This window comes from Lampris incognitus, chromosome 12, assembly GCF_029633865.1.
Source record: "Lampris incognitus isolate fLamInc1 chromosome 12, fLamInc1.hap2, whole genome shotgun sequence".
Classification (NCBI taxonomy): Eukaryota; Metazoa; Chordata; class Actinopteri; order Lampriformes; family Lampridae; genus Lampris; species Lampris incognitus.
In genome coordinates this window covers 48,881,391-48,903,671 of record NC_079222.1, presented here as the reverse complement: position 1 = coordinate 48,903,671, position 22,281 = coordinate 48,881,391, and the positions used below count along the sequence as shown (strand labels likewise).

At 48.1% G+C, this 22,281-nt stretch overlaps 1 protein-coding gene across 1 annotated transcript; it reads right to left on the bottom strand.

The window, feature by feature from the left end:
* Nucleotides 1-1,107: 1,107 nt before the first annotated feature.
* On the bottom strand, nucleotides 1,108-22,067 carry dmtn (dematin actin binding protein). The gene is made up of 16 exons (XM_056290786.1): nucleotides 21,824-22,067; nucleotides 19,707-19,755; nucleotides 19,473-19,562; nucleotides 19,225-19,368; nucleotides 16,650-16,694; nucleotides 15,002-15,110; nucleotides 13,501-13,545; nucleotides 13,276-13,407; nucleotides 13,097-13,191; nucleotides 12,880-12,985; nucleotides 12,748-12,797; nucleotides 11,973-12,018; nucleotides 5,975-5,982; nucleotides 4,545-4,610; nucleotides 4,195-4,275; nucleotides 1,108-2,446 (listed from the first exon to the last, which is right to left on the bottom strand). Exons 2-16 carry the CDS (start codon nucleotides 19,713-19,715, stop codon nucleotides 2,333-2,335), a joined length of 1,140 nt encoding a protein of 379 aa, XP_056146761.1. The 5' UTR covers nucleotides 19,716-19,755; nucleotides 21,824-22,067; the 3' UTR covers nucleotides 1,108-2,332.
* Between the last annotated feature and the right edge of the window lie 214 nt (nucleotides 22,068-22,281).

The following is a 22,281-nucleotide window of genomic DNA, read 5'->3' as shown; positions in this document are numbered from 1 at the left end:
AGACCCGCTCCCGGGAGAGTGGCAGGTGGGCAGTTTGAAATGTAAGAAATGCTTTTGTAAATGTTTTAAACCTATACAAACATTTTCTCTGTCAATTGTACATACTGTACTGTAGTTACAGGTGTATTATTATCACGGCACTGTCCTGTTCATGATGTTGTAGGTAGAATATATACTAATATATATTATATTTATATTATATATATTATACTGCATACTAAGACAAACATTTGGCTAATTGATGCTAGATGTGAACGGTACGTAACTCTTCCGACTTGCATACAAATTCGACTTACGAACAGGCTCAAAAACAGAACTTAGCGTTCCTTTACCTACCAACACGGGAATCGCCGGTTCGAATCCCCGTGTTACCTCCGGCTTGGTCGGGCGTCCCTGCAGACACAATTGGCCGTGTCTGCGGGTGGGAAGCCGGATGTGGGTATGTGTCCTGGTCGCTGCACTTGCGCCTCCTCTGGTCAGTCGGGGTGCCTTTTGGGGGGGGTCTGGATGTGGGGAGGGGGGGGATAGCGTGATCCTCCCACGCGCTACGTCCCCCTGGTGAAACTCCTCACTGTCAGGTGAAAAGAAGCGGCTGGCGACTCCACATGTATGGGAGGAGGCACGTGGTAGTCTGCAGCCCTCCCCGGATCAGCAGGTGGGGGGGGTGGAGCAGAGACCGGGACGGTTCAGAAGAGTGGGGTAACTAGTCGGATACAACTGGAGAGGAAAATCCATGCAAAAATAAATCAATACAACTTCCTGTATCTTTTTGATTTCATTTATGGCAGGATGCTTCAGTTTTCTGCTCTCAAAAGTTGACCAAAGGGACATTGACGGCGCACGTGGAGGTGTAGCTGGTTGTGTGGTGAAATGAGAATCAGCTCACGTGTTCGGTGGGGAAATAAGTCACCAAGAAAGATCAGCCAGCTCATTCAGCGCATATGTTACTGGTTTATTTGCCTCCTTTGGATGGCGGAGCAGAAACAAGACGCGTTTAGATGTGCTGCACACAAGCAAAACGAAAGGCAGTAGGAACATGTCTAGAGTAAAGGGACACAGTCGTGATCGGGCTCTGGACGTGCTGCTTCACCCCCCCCCCCTCCCCCGACAACAAACTGCAGAGCTGATGGTGCTGAGTGGTCCACAGCGGCGAGGGGGACGCCGCTTCATCCCGAGACCAGACCTCGACAGCGCCTCCTCCATCAAGACCGACTGTCTGCAACGTGATTGGTTTGGGAATTCTCACAGTTACTGCTTCCGTATCCCTGGGCCACCGGGGGGTCCACAGTTACCAAAACAAATCTGTACAGCATAGGCGTTTCTAGCCCATTTTTGGGGGTGCTGCAGCACCCCTAAATTGAACCCCAGCACCCCTAAAATTGAAGAGATTTTTTTGCTGTATGTCCGTGTTTAATAAGCTGAAGAAATGTCAAAACCATATCCGGTATATGGTTTAAACGTAATATTTTAACAACAAAAATACAGCGCCCCCCCATGCTTCGAAAATGGTTTGATCCACCCCCCCCCCAAATTTATCTTGCCTGGCCGGCCAGCACTCTGGGTGCTCAGCACCCCTAAAGCTCTGGTCCTAGAATCGCCCCTGCTGTACAGTAAACAAATCCCATGGTAAGCAAATAGAAAAGTACTGCAGCACATTTCCACAGAAGAAAATAAGAAATAAACATCTCGTCCGGTCACGTGACATCCTCGACGCTATGATGGAGATATTACTCCGCTATGCAAGTTTAACACATGACATGTTAGCACAGGTCCACGGGGCCGAGGTTCACCAGCTGTCATTCAAGGTGAGAGAATATTAACGACATGGTCAACATGACGGAAGTATCTGCTAAAACACAACAACAACAACAACAAAAAGATGAGTATGATGGACTACATGTCGATATATGCATAAGATACACGGAGGATGAGCGCGGGTGTCCTGGGTGTTCTGCAAGCAGTGGTTATAAGTGCAGCAGGAGTATGTCGGAGGGCGAACGACCTGGGGGACTTGTTGGTATCGCCACGTGGGGTGATGGTCGGTGAATCTGCAGTGCATCAATAAAGGATCAGTAAAGGTTAATCGGGGTGATGAGGGTCAGGTGTTAGTGTGAGCTGGCCTAGGTGCGCGCCAACAGAAAGGAGGAGGAGTGACAACATGGACAGACAAGAGAGTCGTGTTGGACTAGTACAGAATAACATGGCAGACACTGTTAGCTTCTGGTCGGTCATCGTCACGTGTCTTGTCGGTGACTGTATACGGGTTACCCTGCACTACCGCTGCTCTGGCAGCAGCGTCACCCACGGAATGTTTGAGGAGTGACGTCACTCGTTAGAAAAGCGAAACCCTCTTCTTCAGCTCGTTTCGTTTCCATAGCGACAGGCGGTCAAACTCGGCGATAGTCATTCCAAACAGCCGCCCGAACTCCTCGGTAGCCAGGTGTCTCTGAGAGGGGGGAAGACAAAAGAAGAAGAGTCAAACTAGACTCTCGTTCTCTCCGATATGTCCCCTCCTGTTGTCAACGGGTCAGAATGGCCCATAACTAGGGTCGGGCATCGAGAAACCGGTTCCAAAAATTCCGATTCCAAAGGAATCGCTGAGAATTTCACATTTCGATTCTGCCCATCGCTTCCTAAGTAAATGTACCTCGCGCTAAAGTCAGGTTCGGTTGCCGTGGCGGCGGCGCGCGGCTTCCGTAGTTTCCGCCTCCGCAGGTTAAATGCGCGCCATCATGGACCAAGAGAGCAAGCGGCGGTCGGACGTGTGGAAGGCTTGGCTCAGTGCGACGCCTGTGGCAGAGGTCATTCCGTGCAAGGGAGGACGCACAAGAAACATGGCCAAGCACCTTGGCCTAGAGCAGTGTTTCTCAACCCAGTCCTCAAGGAACCCCCATCCTGGAGATTTTCATTGTAACCCTCTATAGGCAGCCCTGCTTGTACTTACTCAACCAATCATCTCGCAGCACTTAATTATGCAAGGTGTGCAACGTCTGACAAAATTCATTGCTGAATTACTACAAACAGGTACCTATTCAGGGCTGCAAAGAAAATCTGCAGGATAGGGGTTCCTTGAGGACTGGGTTGAGAAACACTGGCCTATAGTATAGGCCAAGGTGCTTGGCCATATTTGTCCATCTGGACACCGTGTTGGACACGTTGCGCCGGTCTCGTCTCCTGCCCCGGCGTCCTCTTCAGCAACCCTGGGCACACAGCGAGCAGCGCCTCCTCGTTGCAGTGGGGTAGGGGACAGCTAATAACGTGTGTCTTAACCGCAACAGCGACACAGCAAACAACTTAAACTGTATGCAAATACTGACCCGTGCTCTTTCTGAGCTGAGCGCTCGCGTATACAGCACGAGAAGGCAGACATGCTCATTTTTCTAGAAAAGGACTGGTCTAATCTAAGGAGTTTAATACCTGGTAGTCCGGACCAGGGTGTGACTGCGTCTTTATTTCTTCGTCGTCGTGCATGAAGACGGTTGTTGTAAATGTAAATATAAATAATGTAAATAAGCAGGTGACCTGTTTTGACCCCGCCCCTCAAAGAACCGGAATCGAGAAACGTTAAGAACCGGGCTCGAAGAGCAGAATCGGAATCGGAATCCTTAGAATCCGAACGGTGCCCGGCCCGACCCGCATCCGTGTTCAACGGCAGAGGAAAGACTCTAAATTGTCATTTTTCAACCTGAAATGTGATGACCTTTCCTAGAGTGACCCCAACATGAGAAAAAGTCAGCCATTGTTTTTGTTTATATTTCCACCACTAGGGTGCCAAGGTTGTCCTAGGGTCATGTTTGACCCTAAGACAACAACTTCTTTGTGCACATTTCTGCTACTTTTTTACACTATACAAGTGCCATCTCTTGCTGAAAAGTTCATTTCTACACCTATGCAGTACCTTAAGCAATAATAATAATAATAAGAGTAATAATAATAAACATCTACCTCAGTAAAGAAAACAAGTGTGGCAGGTGTGTTGTAATAAAAACGAGTGGCGTCTGATTAAATGCAGTCTTTCTGCACTGAGAAGGAGGGCAGCAGCACAACAGATTCGGGGTTTTGAATCAAATTAAGTTGCTTTAATTTAGACGATTAATGGAGGCGGGTCATAAATGACCCCGAGCACGAGGGCAGTATGCAGAGTGTGCGGACAACACGAGGGTTTTGCATGGCAACGCGGCCTCCCATACGCACCTCCAGACGGGTGCGGTCGACTCCTGGTGGCAGTCTGCAGCGCCCCCTGTGGGAAACAACGAGCGCCTCGTAGGAGTAGATCTATGGCACACATGCAGACAACAAGAGATAAACGGCATTGTGCTGTTAACGGCCGGGTGTTTGTGCTTTTATTTCCTTCAATTTCCAGTTCAGTAGACCGTGAAGCACAGGAACTGGTTGGTGGACTGTGACGTCACCTGTGCAGGGCTCCACGACCTGGAGTGGAGGTTCAGCAAGTCCTAACTGTGGTTGTGAGCCGCCGTGGCGACTTGTCAGTTCTGTAAGTTGCGTTAAAAAGCTGTGTGCAACAGAAGAGGTGCGGTGCTCACCTTCTGCTCAAGGATACTCGGCAGCGAGTTTCCTCGGTCCATCCGCTCCCTTAATGCCTCGCCGTTCTACGCAGGCGCATCAGCAGACCAGCAAACCACAGGCAATGATGGACACGTTATATGTAAATATACTCATGTGAGCAGAGATGGGCAGAGGTATTTCATCGTCTAACAGGTTAGAGGTGCCAAAATGTGTCGGAATAAACTGCAGTACTGGTATTGTACTGTACATGTATTTCATTTAAATACATGTATTTTGTATTAAAAAAACATTTTTTTAAGCGTCTGGAGAGTCAGAATTTGTCTTCTGGGGGCGTGCGGGTGGCGTAGCGGTCTATTCCGCTGCCTACCAAGACGGGGATCGGCGGTTCGAATCCCCGTGTTACCTCCGGCTTGGTAGGGCGTCCCTAGAGACACAAGGCCGTGTCAATTGGGGGTATGTATCCTGGTCGCTGCACTAGCGCCTCGTCTGGTCGGTCGGGGCGCTCAAGTCTGATCTCTGCTGAAAAGCATTGTGACGACCACGGATGTGTAGACCCTCTAGCTCTTGGCTAACGGGTCGGGCCCTTTAGCTGACTGGTTAGCGCAGTCACCCGTGGTGCAGGCGATCCGGGTTCGCGTCCCGGCTACGGCGGTTCCCGGCTGCCCCCCCCCCCCGAATTCGCTGCATTGGTGTCAGAAGTGGGCTGGTGAGACCGTGAGGCCATCGGGAGGGGGGGTAATGTAAAGATCCACGGGTGTGTGGACTCGCGAGCCCGTTGGATAACGGGTCGGACCCTTTAGCTGACTGGTCAGCGCAGTCGCCCGTGGTGCGGGAGATCCCACTAGATCCCAGCTGCCCCCTTGAATTCGCTACGGTATTTTATTTTCCAAATCCAAAATAATGTTCCCAGAGGTAATATATTACACTCTGTTGTTTTTTCCCCCAGACTGATCAAATACATATAAAGTCATCAAAAGTAATTAAACGTGCGTTTCAGACACTTTAATTGAAATACTGCCCATCTCTGCATGTAAACCTTGCTGCACAAGCCGACAAAATAACACAAAACAACACAAAACACCACGAGCAGAAGAGAGCAGCCCCAGACACCCTGCACAAACACAAGGCCCATAATAATGTTATGAAGATGCAAGATTAACACGTACGGCGCAGGAAACGGATGCACACGAACTGCACATGTGCCAGGAGACGCAGTCTCGGGGGGGGGGGCGGGGGGGGGGGCAGAAAGGGGAAGCGTCACACTGAACAGTTTGCACACAAACTCAGAATGAATGGAAGAAAAGTACGTGCAAAAACAAAAACCAAAATGGATCTGTTAATACATGTAAGTACTTGAGGTTAGCAGACCCACGTCACTGAGGTTTCTACTGGCCATGCACGTGCCACACACGCACGCACACACACACACAGTGAGAGCCGGTCTTACCTGAGCAGCTGCAATAGAAGAAGAGAAGGATGAGCACGCGGGGTACCAATGGTCACCCTGTTAGCCTGAAAGTGTTGTAATCCTGCAGCCCAGAATATCACCCTTCACCCAGACCTGCTGCTTACAGCAGGACTTCTATGCTGACCTGAAAATGCACTACCTGTATTTTGTTTGTTTGTTTGTTTGTTTGTTTGTTTGTTTGTTTGTTTGTTAATATGCTTTGTTAACTGAAAAACCTTTCTGAATTTCACTGTGGAAAAATGAGCGTTCACCAATGTTACACTTAATTTTTCTCATTTTTTGGTGTTTTTTGCTCACACTTAAAGGAAAACTAAACAACGCAAAGATACAGTTAACATAATAATTATGATTAAACCAAGCTCGTAAAATGTTTACGATTTAAACTAACAATTCGCCTGAATGGTTGAAAACGAAGAGCTCGTGCAACTCGGACATTCGTGTCTGAAGCACGAGTTTTTAGGGACATGACCTACCTACCCAGTCGCACGGACTTCCGTTAATCTATCAGATCGTGATACCATCGCGGTTATGACCTGAATTACGTGATGTGGTGACGACTCGCCGACTAATGAGGTTAGGGTTAGGGTTCTATCAGATCGTGACCACATCACGTAAAGCAGGTCATAATCGTGATGGTATCACGATCTGATAGATTAAAGTGCGTGCGACTGGGTTGGACCTACTTGCTGCCTTCGGAGTCATTATCTGCCATCTTGTCTGCAAACAAATTATTTCGGTTTTTGCATTTTATCCTTTCATTATTGAAGAGTGACACCAGCGGAGTTTCTCAGCATCGAGTTTGTGTGATGGCCCACAGACTGAATTGCACCGCCGCCTGTACGAGACGCTCACAACCCGCATACGCACATGCTCCCACGTGTCTGAAACTGCTCTTTCAACGTTAAGCTACCAGCCTATGCATTTATGCTACATTTTCTATTTCTTTGTTCTGGCAAGGCAATGGTTCCTCCTCCGCTGTACTGAGGTGGTCTTAGAAGACAACTCCTCTCCAAAGTTAGCTCCCATTGCTTATTCACACTAAACATTTACTCGTCTAAAGCTAAGAGTTAGAGACCGGGCTCGTGTTGTCGCTTGTTACTCAAATATCATCGCACATTAAACAACACAAAGGTGACTTATAATAATAAATACCATCTCGAGCACATTAATTTAAAATGGAAATTATATAGTCATTAAGACTGCCCTGTTCCACTACAAGTGGACGCTCTTTAGTTGTAGTCGCGCATTGTCTTCTTTATAAATGATGGCTAACTTCTAAAATGCCTAAGTTAATAAAGGGACACAAAGAACAGTGAGGGTGAGTCCTTCGACACGGCTGTTGTCTCTAAGATGATTAAGACACTGACGGCTCATTAGCTCATAGCAGGTTTCTCTGTGACTTGGAGGTTGTGGCTGGGTGACGGTTGCGTGGGTAAAGTTCTGCAGGTAATTCAGCGGCAGAGATTTTTCAACTTGCCGCTATGTTATACCTAAAAAGTGACTAAGGTAATGCTGGTTTGTTGCAAGTTGGCAAGAGCAACATCAGTTTGTTTCATACTGACTACAGATAAAGGTCTTTGGCTGTGATGTCTATACACTGGATGGAGATGCAAAGAAAAACGGAGGAGTAAATACCGTCCAGTTCACGGCAAATGTTTATCTGAGATGTTAAGAGGCAATTTCTCAAAGACTAGTCCACCAAGAAGTTCACAGACAGTGATACTTGGTCAGAGTATCGTGTCATAGCACATAAACCTCTGATCATACCTAAACGGGCCTCTTTTCTGGTAAAGCCATTTGAAGAATGTCATTGCCGGGCTACCATGGATGATAAAACAAATCATCTAGTCAGATGACTTGTAATAGATCCTGTTCTCAAAGGCAGCCTGTACTTGTGAAGGCCCAGGTGTTTGTATTCCGTAGTAAATGATTCTGATGATTATTATTGTGTACATTTCCATGCATGGTTTAGGTAATGACCCCCCTGAGAAGGCAAGGTAAAAACCTATAAAGCCCACGCCATTATGAGTGATCACACTGATGCGGTGATGGAGCATTACCTATCTGACAATCTTCCAGGTCAACACCAATGACACTATTAAAATCAACTTAACCAGAATTTATAATATTAGTATCAAGAACTCCACCTTGTCAGGTGCTAGTGCCAAATTTTAACACCCTCCTTCCCAGCCTACAAGGCCAACCAGGTATCACAAGATTTCATGTCATAGTCGCAAAATTTAATCTATGAAATGGTGCCGGGGGACACGATGTCACTGAAATTTTCTTGTCCAGCACGACCAATATGAATCCAATGCATTCCTATGGGCCAAGTTTTTCTTGCGCGAGTCACGTTATCAAGACACAAAAACTACCCTAACCCTAAACCTAACTGCCGTAGTTTTTGTGTTTTCAAATATATGTAAGTGACTGGCATTCTCCTGGGAGGCCAGACCAGCCAGAGCCAGCATCTTGATAACGTGACTCGTGCAAGAAGAACTTGGCCCATAGGAATGCATAGGATACGACTTCGTGGTGCTAGACAAGAAAATGTCAGTGACATCGTGTCCCTCAGCAGATTAAATTCCGTGACTGTGACACGAAATCTCGTGATACCTGGTTGGCCTTGTAGGCTGGGAAGGAGGGTGTTAAAATTTGGTACTAGCACCTTTCAAAGAGAACAGAACTTCCTGTCAGCTGGCTCTTTGTCAGGTAAAGTGCATGCATTAATGGAGACTGTTTTCCCAGCAGAAAAAAAAGCATGAAAATGTCCATAAAAAAGATCCTTTAACTACTCCTGCAGCATAATCCAACTCTGTGGTGTCCATATATATGCCCAAACTGTTCTAAATGGGGGGTTTCACCAAAATATTACTTGATAAACCGTTTCTGTTTGGACCCTTACACATGACTGTGTGGGGCTCCTGGGCAGCATCACGTGCATTGGTTGGAGCGCCCATCCCAGCTAGGCCTGGCCAGCTCTCCTGTTTGTTTCTCTGTGTCTGGAAGATATTGAGCATACCAATGGACACCAGAAGGTTGGACAGTGCTGCAGGAGTAGTGTGAGATGTTTTTATTTTTCTCTGCTACGAAAAATGGTCACCATTTTATCCAACATGGATTCAGCTGACCAGACTGAACCATTGACCTCTGTTACAGTTCAGTCAGGGGAACCTTTAAACAGATTAGGTTTTGCTGAATACAGTTGTGTGCTCCTTCCTCCTACTTATAAAACTGTCCTTAAAAGAGAAAAAGTCCAGACCAAAGAGGTTAAAATTTTAGTCTGAGGAATCTGCTCTTTTACTCCAGGGATCCTTTGACTGTACTGACTGGGAGGTGTTCAGGGACTCTTGCAAGGTAGATTAATTAACTTACTGATGTAGTCTGTTTGTATGTACCTTTCCTTAAGAATGTGATCATTGCTATTAAGAAGATCGGAGTCGATCCTAATAATAAGACTTGGATGAGTAAGGCAGGAAAGTGTACTCTGCAGAAAAAGATGCAAGTAGGTGTTTCTGACATACTATATGAAGCCACAAAGGAAGTGAAACTGAAATTTGGAGGGCCAAATTCAAGTATAAGTCTACAGTTGAGAGCAAATTGGCTGCCGAGAACCTTGGCTCAACCTCACCTGTCATGTGAACGACGGTGGGCCTACAGCGAGGCAGGAAATGCAGCAACATTACTGCGGGTGGCTTCAGGTCAGACGTTGAATTTGCCAGTGCGCTTAATGAATTCTACCTGAGATTTGACCAACGTGACTTCATAGAAAAAACATTGAAGGATTAGGTGCAAACATAAAGACAGTCATTTGCCTTTGAGCAGAGTGATGTTGAAAAGTTCTTCCCTTCGTTAAGGGTGAATACGAGCCTGGGTCCAGGCAACAGCAGCAGTAGTTTACTGGAGTCTCGTACAAAGCAACTGATTCTATCTTTTGTGATGTTTCTACGATGTCCTTGAGCCTTCGTCACGTACCAAATTTGTAAAAGGAGGCTTTGGCCAACCCTGTTCCTAAATCTCGTAGCCCCAAAGCTCTTAATGTCTCAGGGCTGGTCGCCCTCACCTCCCTTGCAATGAAACCCTTAGAAAAGCTTGGGAAGACAACTGAGCATGTACCCAAGCCTACATCTCGAGCTCTTCACTCTCGAAATACGGGGCTCCTGTGTGTACCCAAAGTTAACAAAAAGAAAGAAGAAGAAGAAGTCAGCTGGTGGCAGCAGGGCCTTTTCCTGTTCTTGTGGAATAACCGGCCTGCTGCCGTCAGACAGTCAAGAGTCTGGTGAGGTCTTTCAATCCACACTTAAAACTCGTCTTTTTGCCTTAGCTTACAATTAGTTGCCTTTAAGTTGAGTGCTTCACAACCTGGACTGCATGGCGGGTCGGTTTCTGTCTTGGTGAATTTACCAACCGCTGTTCTGCCCACCAGATTATAGAGTATAGATTGACTACTGCAAACTGTTCTCTTCTCTCACATGTCTTTTGTCTCTCTCTGAATTACGTCTTCTCCTTTCTCTTCTGTGTTTGAACGGTGAGATGTAAAGTCTCCCCCTTGTGCATGTTAAGTCTGTCCTCCTCCCTTGTTTCCATGGTGACGGTGGTCGCCACCTGGACACCGGGCATCCTCCTCGTCACATTTCCTTTTCAGATATCTGATAAGTCTGTTATAATTCTGTTCTGCTCTTTCAGTGTTGTATTGTGTTAATTGTGTGAACACAACATCCGTTGCACGTTGTCCATCTTGGGAGAGAGATCCCTCCTCTGCTGCTCTCCCTGGGCTTTCTTCCTGTTTCTTCTCCCTGCTAAAGGGTTTGTTTTTTAGGGAGTTGTTCCTTATCCGATGAGAGGGTCTAAGGACAGGATGTTGTGTTGCTGTAAAGCCCACTGAGGCACATTTGTAATTTGTGATAATGGGCTACACAAATAAAATGGACTTGACCTTGAGAGGTTCCGTTCTCTGTGAAGGAAACCAGCACCAGCTTTCATCATCCACCTTTCCAGCCTACAGGAGGGGAGTCCCTGCTACTGAAATACCAGTTTAAGGCCCTCGACTATCAACACCAGGCACAAGTAATCTGACTGGTTTGATGAGCATTAAAACATTAAAACAATGCAACCCAGTTAGCACCATCATCACAACATCTGATACTAATTAAATCAAATTAAATGAATGATTAAATCATTAATCCCCGTGGGTAAATGCCGTTACTGCAAGTTAACCCATCCTAGCTGTGCTCTGTGTAGCTGGGAACAGTGGGGGGGGACCAACTCTGCTTCTTTTCCCACTGCCTTGCTCAGGGGCACAGGCAGGCGCGTTAACCCTAACATGTATGGTGGGGGAAACCGGAGCACCCGCACGAAACCCACCTTAGACACGGGGAGAACGTGCCAACTCCTCACAGAGGACGACCTGGGATGACCCCCAAGGTTGGACAACCCCGGGGGTTCGAACCCAGGACCTTCTTGCTGTGAGGCGACGGCGCTAACCTCTGGCCCACTGGGCCGCCCAAGCAGGACTGGAGTCGGCCTACTAAACAAGGAGGGTTCCCCAAAAGTGGACCTTTTTATTCCGAGTGCAGGATACCTTTTCTTCTTCTTCTGCTTCTTTTGTGTAGCACTTTGTGGCATTGCTTTAGAAAAGTGCTACATAAATAAAATTATTATGATTATTATTATGATACCTTAATTAAGCTGGCCACTGACTTGCTATGGCTGCAAATACACTACAGCATCCTAAAACAGCTAATGCAGTGGAAGGATTGCCAAATAATGGATATTCCAGGCTGAAAGCATCGTGTAGTAGTGACTATGAGCTCAGTTTGTTGCCGTGACAACTTGCTGCTTGTTTTCACTGAAGACATCTTAGCTTGACTTTTTATGCCTTGCAGTTTGAACGACCCACCCATCCAACTGCTGATCCCTTTAATCTGGCAGTTGTGTGACGTTTTAGCTGCAAAGGCCTCGCCGTGAGGAAACTGACCTGGCCGGGCCTTGTCGCCGTCTGTCGTGAACTCTGCAGACTGCATCTACACACAAGACGTGGGGATACAAACAGGGGGGTTAAGAAAGGGTTGACACGTTTACAACATGACATTCAGTTCAGGACTGCCAGTTGTCCAGCTTGCAATGTGGTCGATGATTAAAGCATTTGGGTAGGGTGATGGGGGTCAAGTTATTTCACCAGATGTTTACATGTTCCCCCTCTGTATCAACAAGTATGGCAATTCGTTCAAGTTTTATAGGATAATCTGACTGTAATCATGAATCTGTAATATCTTGGACTTCAGCTTGTGTAGGAAGAATTTTGTGCCGATAATGACAAATTCACATCGAGCCTTCCCTCCAGGAAGCATTGGGGAGACCTCCTGGGAAAACGTGAGTTGCTGCCAGGAGCGGTGTTGCTGGGCCAGTAGGGGGCAGTCTTCCCTGTGGTCCTAATAAAGATAACAAATATGCCCCAATGCCCCAGTGCAGTGACGGGGACACTGCTGTAGGAGATGCCGTGACGTTAAACTGAGGTCCTGACTCACTGTGGTCATTAAAGACCCCATGACACTTATCACAAAGACTAGGGGGTTCCCCGGTGTCCTGGCAAAATCCCCAACCTGGCTCTCTCCACCTGGCCACCTAATCAGCCCCCCCCCCCCCCAGGTGGTGCTACACATTGGTGGCGGTTGAAGCGAGTTTCACCCCTCCGATGTGAAGCGCTTTGGGTGTCTAGATAAATATGTACACGTACAAACACGCGCACTTACCCGAGTCAAGCCTGGACGGGAGGCGGACTTGGATGCACTTGTGGACATACCTGGCAGAAAGGAATTCAAACCACACTAAGGCAGTGGTCACCCCAAACATGAGACACATCATGAGCATGCAGTCGGTCTTACTAGTATGCATGTGTGTTCTGTCCGGCAGGGACTGTGTCTTCCTGCGGAAATGAATGGCCTTCTCCTTCTCTTCCTTGAGGATGAGGCGGCCCAGGTTAGACTTAATCTGGTGACGCCACAAACATGGAGACAGGGGTGATCAAGCCTGCAGCAACTCACAGCTATGCACACACCAATGCAGACTTGCAGGCACAACTTCACAAGCCGCCACAAGCACCTTCTCAAGCTCTTGCTCATGTATGGTCTTTGCATCTTCAGTCAGGTCCTCAAACTCATCTTCCTCTTGGACCTTCTTCTTCCTCCACTCTATCTCTAAAGAAGAAGCGAAAGAGGAGAAACCATTAGCACATGCTGCCACTGCAGTTCACTTTATGTTCCGGTGCAGGTGTGCGTTACCCATAGCAGCCAGTGAGGGAGGGCAGGGCCAGTATTCGGTCTCTATTTTGGAAGGCAGGTTTGGGTCTGGTCGCTGAGCGGCTGGGAACTTTGACGACTCAATGATGCCCCCTTCTACGTGTCTAATGATATCTGTAAAGACAGTGAAACCCAAGCCCTGGTTCAGTGGGGAAGACAGGAATGGGCAGAAATTGGTGATTACAGGTTGATGCTGACAGAATGTACCTTGTTTGTAGATGGGAGGTTTGCTGTATATGTTGGTACCTTTATCTGAAACACAAGAAAACATACAACTCAATATACTATGTACAGCTGGACATTAGGGATGGGACGATACTGGATCGAATTCCGAATCATTTGATACGGTCTTCACGGTTCGAGACGTCCCCCATTGTGTTAAACTAGAACTAGAATGAGCGGGATTTCACTCCTACCTAAAACGACCATGGGCGGTCAAAATGACCGCCGGTTTTAAACTCTATATTCTGTCAAGCTAACGACCCAATGGAGATATGAATGCATTGCATATGTTAGTATGTCTGTTATGAAACTAGCTGGCAGGTCGCCCGCACCACGGGCGACTACGTTAACCAGTCAACTAAAGGGTCCGACCCGTCAGCCAGCGGGCTAGCGAGTCTACACATCCGTGATCGTTACACTACTATCAGTGTTTCTCAACCCAGTCCTCAAGGAACCCCTATCCTGCATATTTTCTTTGCAACCCTGAATAGGTACCTGTTTGTAGTTATTCAACCAGTCAGCAATGAATTTTGTCAGACGTTGCACACCTTGCATAATTAAGTGCTGCGAGATGATTGGTCGAGTAAGTACAAGTAGGGCTACCTATGCAGGGTTACAATGAACATCTGCAGGATAGGGGGTCCTTGAGGACTGGGTTGAGAAACACTGCTACTATTTTTGAAACAATTTAAAATGGCCGCCGTCCAACGCCTGTAAACACTGCGACGCCTGTGCCCAGACATGTTGAGATAATACCTGAGGAACAACACGGAAAACACATATCGCTGATCTAACAAACCTAACAAGGCCTATAAAACGGGACATGTAAAAAAGAATTGAACGTTGTGAAGGAAATGATGCAAACAACACACCTCATCAATACTGACATGACGCGCACCATGATGCGCAAATTACACACGGTCATTTTGACCGCTGATGGTCGTTTTAGGTAGATTTTATCATAACTTTTTTTGTGCGGTTGATCTAAAACTCATTTGAATGTAAATGTATGCAATTTTAGGAGCATTCGGGGAGCGGCAGGCCTGTATCTGCCCCCCCCCCATAAACTCGTTAAACTTTGAGAATCCAAAACGGTCAAAATAACGACCTTGGTCGTTGTAGTAGCTTTTAGAGTAAAGTAGTTGTGTTACACAACAAGAAGAGATGGCACAAAATGGTGTCAGAACTTCTGCACTTGCGTTGTGTTTGAATACGTGCCTTGATAATGCCAAGACGTTGGGCCTGATTCTAAAATAAAGGAAAAACAGAACTGCAGCGGTGGTTTGCCTCGTGCTCACCGAGGCGTCCACTGGATCGTACCGAATCCGAATCCTGAGCCCCGAATCGTGAGAGGTATCGAACCGTGAGATCTGTAAATCGGCCCACCCCTAAAGACATCTAACAACATACATCCATCAAGTAAGGAAAGAAAGGGCAGTATTCATATTGTGCGTGCGTGCGCGTGCGTGTGCGCGTGCGGGGGTACCTGGCCTATGGAAATGCTGGAGGCTGCCACTGGTCTTGTGGCCAGCCTGGAGCTGCAGCATGGAACATGCAGGAGAACCACTTTCACTCTCGGCTCTGCGGGCCTTCAGCTATCACCGGCAGAAACAGAGAGGAGCTCGGCTGATGAAACCGTCACGCGCCATTCTCACCACAATTCTACTTCCTGTGGCGATGGCCGCGAAATCACCGACATTACATGAGAGCAGTGACATTGTGTTAACAGCGACAGGGGCCTTAAACGCTCGCGGGGGAGTTGCTACTTTGTCGCGTTTTGCCTTTGGTTCGGTTTGGTTCCCCATGGCAACGTTTCAAGCCAACCCAAAATGTATCAACAGAAGCCACGTGGGAGCCCGTCGCTGCGTCAGCTCGGGGAAATGGACGCTTGGCATTCCCCGGTTCCCCGTGCGGGCAATAAAGAGTTTCTTCCATGGTGACACATTAACAAGAGGGATATTCTGCTCCGCCGACGCAAAATTCCCGCTTTCTGATTGGCTGCTGCTTGTGATCAATGATGTTACAATGTTACAATTTCCTTTAGCAGACTTATCCAAGGCGACGTACATCTGAGAGTTAATACAACGCAAGCAAGGATCTAGTCAGGGGACAACAACGCAAGTAAGTGCCAAAAACCTAGGTTCAAGTCCGATATATATATATATATATATATATATATATAAGTGTATATGTATATAAGTGTATATGTATATATATATATATAAGTGTATATGTATAGGTGTATATATAGGTGTATATATAAGTGTATATATAGGTGTATATATGTATGTGTATATATGTATGTGTATATATGTATATATATAGGTATATATATGTATGTATATATATAGGTGTATATATAGGTGTGTGTATGTATGTATGTATGTATATGTATATGTATATAGGTATATATAGGTATGTATGTATGTATGTATGTATGTATGTATGTATGTATATATAGGTGTATATATAGGTGTATATATATAGGTGTATATATATAGGTGTATCTATATATAGGTGTCAACAGGCTGTGCGCAAAGGCAATGCATAGGGTGCATAGAAGCACATAATATAAGTTAACAATGTCATTCTTCCCCCCCCCCCCCTTTCTCTCCCCAATTGTATTCGGCCAATCACCCCCCACTCTTCCGAGTCGTCCCGGTCGCTGCTCCGCCCCCTCTGCCGATCCGGGGAGGGCTGCAGACTACCACACGCCTCCTCCCATACATGTGGAGTCGCCAGCCGCTTCTTTTCACCTGACAGTGAGGAGTTTCACCAGGGGGACGTAGCGCGTGGGAGGATCACGCTATTCCCCCCAGTCCCCCCTCCCCCTCTGAACAGGCGCAACGACCGACCAGAGGAGGCGCTAGTGCAGCGACCAGGACACACACCCACATCCGGCTTCCCACCCGCAGACACGGCCAACTGTGTCTGTGGGGACGCCTGCCAAGCCGGAGGTAACACGGGGATTCGAACTGGCGAAAACTAATTAAATTAAAGCTAATTTAAACAAATTCTGACCACGCAACATTTTCAGGGAAAGGTATGAACACAAAGTCATCACTAAAAGCTTACATCGCTGTTGTCAGTGGGACATGCCACAGCAAAGTCAAGAGTTTGGGTCAGGCTCTTACCTCAGGAGACTGAAGAGGAGATATGGAGGGAGGAGAAAGGGATCTCTGGAGATCACAAAAACACAACTGCATTAGACTAGTCCGCGTGCTTTACCTTCAAGCGCAATTGATTTGGATTTTTTGTTTGAATACAATATTGATGTGCGAAACCCAGCCACTGAGGATGCACAAGCCAGGGCACTCTTAATGCTGGTCCCATGCCCGGATAAATGCAGAGGGTTGCATCAGGAAGGGCATCCGGTGTAAAACCTTTGCCAAATCAAATATTCATTCATTCATTCATTCATTATCCAAACCGCTTATGGGACTCATAACTCACTTATGGCTCATGGACTCAGGGACGCGGGGATGCTGGAGCCTATCCCAGCATCGATTGGGTGGCAGGCGGGGAGACACCAGACACCCTGGACAGGCCACCAGACCATCACAGGGCACACACACACACACACACAAACACACTTAGGGACAATTTAGTTTGGCTGATTCACCTGACCTACATGACTTTGGACATGTAGGTCTTTGGACTGTCCAAAGACATGTAGGATAAGGAGCAACGCCCTAAAAAAAATGTAACGACTGAAACCAACCCCCAGTTTCATATGCAAAAATGGGTGTGACCTTTAACTAGATTTTCAAAGGCCACCGGTGCTATTCACAGAGGATTAGGGATTGTTGCAATCACAGCATTGTAAAAAGACGACAAATGTATAACGACTGAAACCAACGACCAGTTTCATGTGCAAATACAGTCGTGCCCATTAACTAGAGTTTCAATGGCCATGTGAAAATCTGCATGTCATCTGCATAATTGTGATACCATATTTTGTTGTTTTCCATAATCTTAACTAGTGGGATCGTATAGATTTTAAACGGAAGTAGCCCCAGAATGGAGCTTTGGGGAACTCCACAGGTCTTTTTTGTATGCTCAGATTTGTAATTACCTATAGACACAAAGTAGTCCCTGTCCTTTAAGTAGGATTCACACCAGTTCAGTGCTGTGCCAGAAAGGCCCACCAGTTTTCTAATCGATCTAGTAATATTTTGTTCAACTGTGTCAATGCAGCACTGAGATCCAATGATACCAGTATTGAGATTCTGCCACTGTGTTTAAGCGGATGTCATTGAAGACCTTAACAAGAGCAGTCTCAGTGCTGTGGTGTGGTCGAAATCCTGACTGGAAGACGTCAAATCTGTTGTTTAGTGCCAAACGTTGTTGAGCTGCTGGAAAACAGCGTTTTCAATTATTCTACTTAAATATGTGAGGTTTGACATGGGCCTATAACTGTTCATTGTGAAGTGTCTAGATTATTCCTTTTTAAGAGTGGATTGATGACTGCAGTTTTCAGGGCAAATCAAATATGCGGATCATAAACTAGATTTCCATACTGTATCTGTCGAGGCCCGGGTTACCAACGACCACCACCGGTACTGCTGGCCAGCAGGGTGGTGGAAACTATGCTACTGTTGGGCAAAGGAGAAGGGGGCATCCTTTACAATGACTTGTAAAGGGAAAGAACTGGCAGATATGATGGAGAGAAGGAAGGTGGGCATACTGTGTGTGCAAGAGATCAGCTGGAAGGGGGCGTAAGGTCAGGAGCATCAGAGGTGGGTTCAAACTCTTCTACCATGGTGCGGATAGGAGGAGAGATGGGGTAGGGGTAATTCTGAAGGAAGAGCATGTCAAGGGTGTACTGGAGGTGAAGAGAGTGGCAGACAGAGTGATGAGTATGAAGCTGGAAATCGAAGGTGTATTGCTGAATGTTATCAGTGCATATGCACCACAAGTTGGGTGTGAGATGGAAGAGAAAGAAGAATTCTGGAGTGAGTTGGATGAAGTGGTTGGTGGAGAGGGTACCCCAGGAGGAGAGAGTGGTGATTGGAGCAGATTCAATGGGCATGTTGGTGAAGGGAACAGAGGTGATGAGGAGGTGATGGGTAGATATGGTGTCAAGGAGAGCAGTGTGGAAGGACAGATGGTGGTGGATTTTGTTAAAAGGATGGAAATGGCTGTGGTGAATACTTATTTCACGAAGAGGGAGGAACACAGCTGATGTAGTATAACAGTGGAGGAAGGTGCACACAGGTGGACTACATCGTATGTAGGAGGAGCAATCTGAAAGGGATTAGAGACTGCAAGGTGGTGACGGGGAGAACGTAGCTAGGCAGCATCGGCACAGAGGTGATGAGGAGGTGATGGTGTCAGGGAGAGGAATGATATTAGGAACGAGTACATTAGAGGGACAGCTCAGGTTGGACGGTCTGGAGACAAAGCAAGAGAGACAAGATGGAGATGGTGTGGACATGTGTGGAGGAGAGATGCTGGGTATACTGGGAGAAGGATGCTGAATATGGAGCTGCCAGGGAAGAGGAGAAGAGGAAGGCCAAAGAGGAGGTTCATGGATGTGGTGAGGGAGGACACGCAGGTGGCCGGTGTGACAGAGGAAGCTGCAGAGGACAGGAGGAGGACAGGAAGACACAGTGGATCCGCCGTGGCGACCCCTGGAGGGAGCATGTAAAAGGAAGAAGCGAAGAAGACGATATTCATATGTGTGAATGCGGGCGTGTACACGTGTACCTCCTTTCGTGGTTGGTCGGAGGATGAGAAGACATGGTGGGGGTAGTATGTCATTAGATCAGGTCTCTCCACGTGGAGGATGGCTTTATCTCTGGGCAGAGCAGCCAGATCTCTGTAGCCCACCACCTGGTCATTCACGCGTGCCTGGAGACACAGGATGTAAAGACAGGTTAGAGTGCACGTGGGACCAGCCACCATGTAAAGATGGGTATAGTATATATTTGTGTACAGGCCGGGTCGATATTTACAGTGACGCTGGTGGCAGGTGAGCCAGGGGCACTAGGACCACGGGAGGAGTGCAGGTTAACCTGAGCCAGTCCTCCCTCCACCTGTGCAACCTGCAATCAGAAAGGTCAAGCAGTGTGCCTGGGTTCCCCAAAACATGTTTGCCGGCGTTAATCAAAACTAAATGAGTTAAAGAGGTGTTAAGTCAAAGTAGTCCACGTGTCCGAAGGCCCCTCGGGCTTCCTGATGATGGTTACCTTCTGCATGACTGAAGAGGAACCCAACTGTTGTTTGAACCGGGTGGCTCTGAAAGAGAGGTGGGGTGGGGTGGGGTGGGGGGGGTGTCAGAATAAATGATCAAATTAAAACACGTGAAAACATCATAACTATGACATCATTATTGTGGACTTTAATTTCAGAAGGAATCGCTCCATTACACATGGTCAAAAGTTATTCTTTCTCGAGGGCAATGGGTTGTTTCAGGATGTTCTCGCACCCTTCGCTTCCAGTCGTCTCGTTTTGTTGGGTCAGAAAACACGTGGTCCTTGTAAGGTGCCTTGGGCTTTTTAACATTTATCCATCGGAGACAAAGAGAGTCTGTGAATGATTCAGATTCGGTGCTCACTTCTTATCAGACTCGCGTCGGGGCTGATTTTGGGGGAAGAGGATAGAGAGGATCGGCGAAGCCATTGCAGTTCTCCTACAGCTAAGCCACTCGCAGGACGAGAGTCTCGTACCTAGACCACACGGGGGCTGTCCACACAACTTCCTGCAGAATGAATGCGTTGAACCGCCACTCAAATCCAGATGTGTTCCCCCCCCCCTCAGAAACACTTCACCTCCACTTTCTTCTACACCGCCCTCCTACGACCTTCAGTCCACCCTTTGTCTTCCTCTTCCTCTTAACCTCCCACCTCCTCCTCTGTTTATCAGCTTGCCCAGTCGAGTCAACGCCCAGCCAGCCCCCAACGACTACTGCTACGGTTACACACTGCGTCCTCCGGAGACCAGCACTTGCAAACAACGTGCACACGTCCAACGCGGGCACGCATGCACGCGCGGGCACGCGCACACTGCAAAACATCGATAAATGAAACAGATATCTGAGCTATGTCCATAACGTAGACTCTAACAACCTATGGTTTCCAGGGACCAGGTCCTCCTCGAATAGAAGGATCTGTCGCAAACTAATCCACATGGTGAGACTGTACAGTACAGCACCGAGAGGTCTGGTGGACGGACTGATGCGCTCTAGTGGGTAAGGAAGATAATCTCTTCTGGCGGCCGGTCATTGGACTGAGCAGCCGGGGAGCGAATCTGACACTGATCCGTCCCTCTGAGGCTGAGCAGCAGCAGTCTGAGTGCTCCGCGCGTCCGGCAGCCAGTGGGGGGGGGGGGGGGGGGCGACAGTCTTATCAGGAAGAGCTTTTAACGCCAGACACCCATCAGTGAACTGAAACCTTAGTGTAGGTCCATTAGCCCTGCCACACGCACACACTCACGCACACACTCACGCTCACACTCACGCACACACACGCACACACACACGCACACACTCACGCACACTACAGCATCGTTTGTGCTGGTGTACAGGTACATATCATATCTTGGTAAAAAAAACAAAATATGAATATGCGGTCAGGTATGTGTGAGCTGCCCCCACACGACGAGTGTCCATGTGGACGCGTCTGTCCAGCTAAGCAAACTGTCGACTCCTAGTCGCTCCCATAGCTCCGTCACCGCCAGTCAAAGTCCACCTTGTCGCGAGGCAGAGATCTACACATCGCTTTAATTATTATTGGTTGCCACGTCAAAGTCGGACGAAGGTAGGCGATCTAATTAGATAGGAGACACGGGAGACACCCCCTCCCCTCCCTCCCCATCCCCCCCCGCCAAAAAAACAGAAGGAAAACATAAAAAATGACATCATGGATGACTATTATCTGCAGATCGTGAAACCAGACTAACCGGGACTAACCGGGACAGGGTATTTGACCCGCTTTAACTACGGGGGGTGGGGGTGGGGGGTTCCGACGGAGATTAAAGCTGGAAAAACGCCTAATCACAGCAAAACAAGATGGCTCGGACGACCCGCTCGCCATTCTAGAAACAGCCTCTAGGACGAAGCAGCTGCGAACGGCCGCTCCGACCGAACCGAACCGAACCGAACTGGATGAACGGGCCAGCGACGCGCAGCATCCTCGGCCTGCAGCCTGCGCCTTCAGAAAGCGTGTGACGCTCCATCATCCTCGTGCCCCGTCCGCATCCTCCCCGAGGGGGGCGCGAGTCAAGTGCGCCCGCAGCACCGCAGAGACGCACCTCGTTTGCCCCGCGCTTAGAAAACAGGTGGATACGGGTACGAAACGTGTCCTACCTCCGACAGGCGCGGGTCCCGTGCAGCGGACGTTACGCCGCGTGTGTGGAGAGGAGACCGCCGATGACGCCGTTCGCCTCCTCAGGCAGCAGCAGCAGCAGGAGCAGCAGCAGGAGCAGCAGCAGCAGCGGGGCAGGGCCGGGGCGGAGGTTCTGCAACAGCGCGCGCTGGGGGGCTGGTTCCTTCCTGTTCACGCGGAGGCTCATAAGCGCGACATGACACTAGCCTCCGAGACACTATGTCGGCTGGCCCGCTGAAATAATAAAGAAATCCCACGAGCGAACAGAAATACCACCCCCCCCCCCAACACAGTGACGGCCCCGTGACGTCATCTCAACGCCTCGACGTCTGCATGAGCTCCGAGTCTTATCACGTCATACACAGGCGGGCGTGAAGTCGGAATAGATAACTAGGAGTACGAATCCTGGACGAGGAGATAAGGGTGAGTGGAAAATACT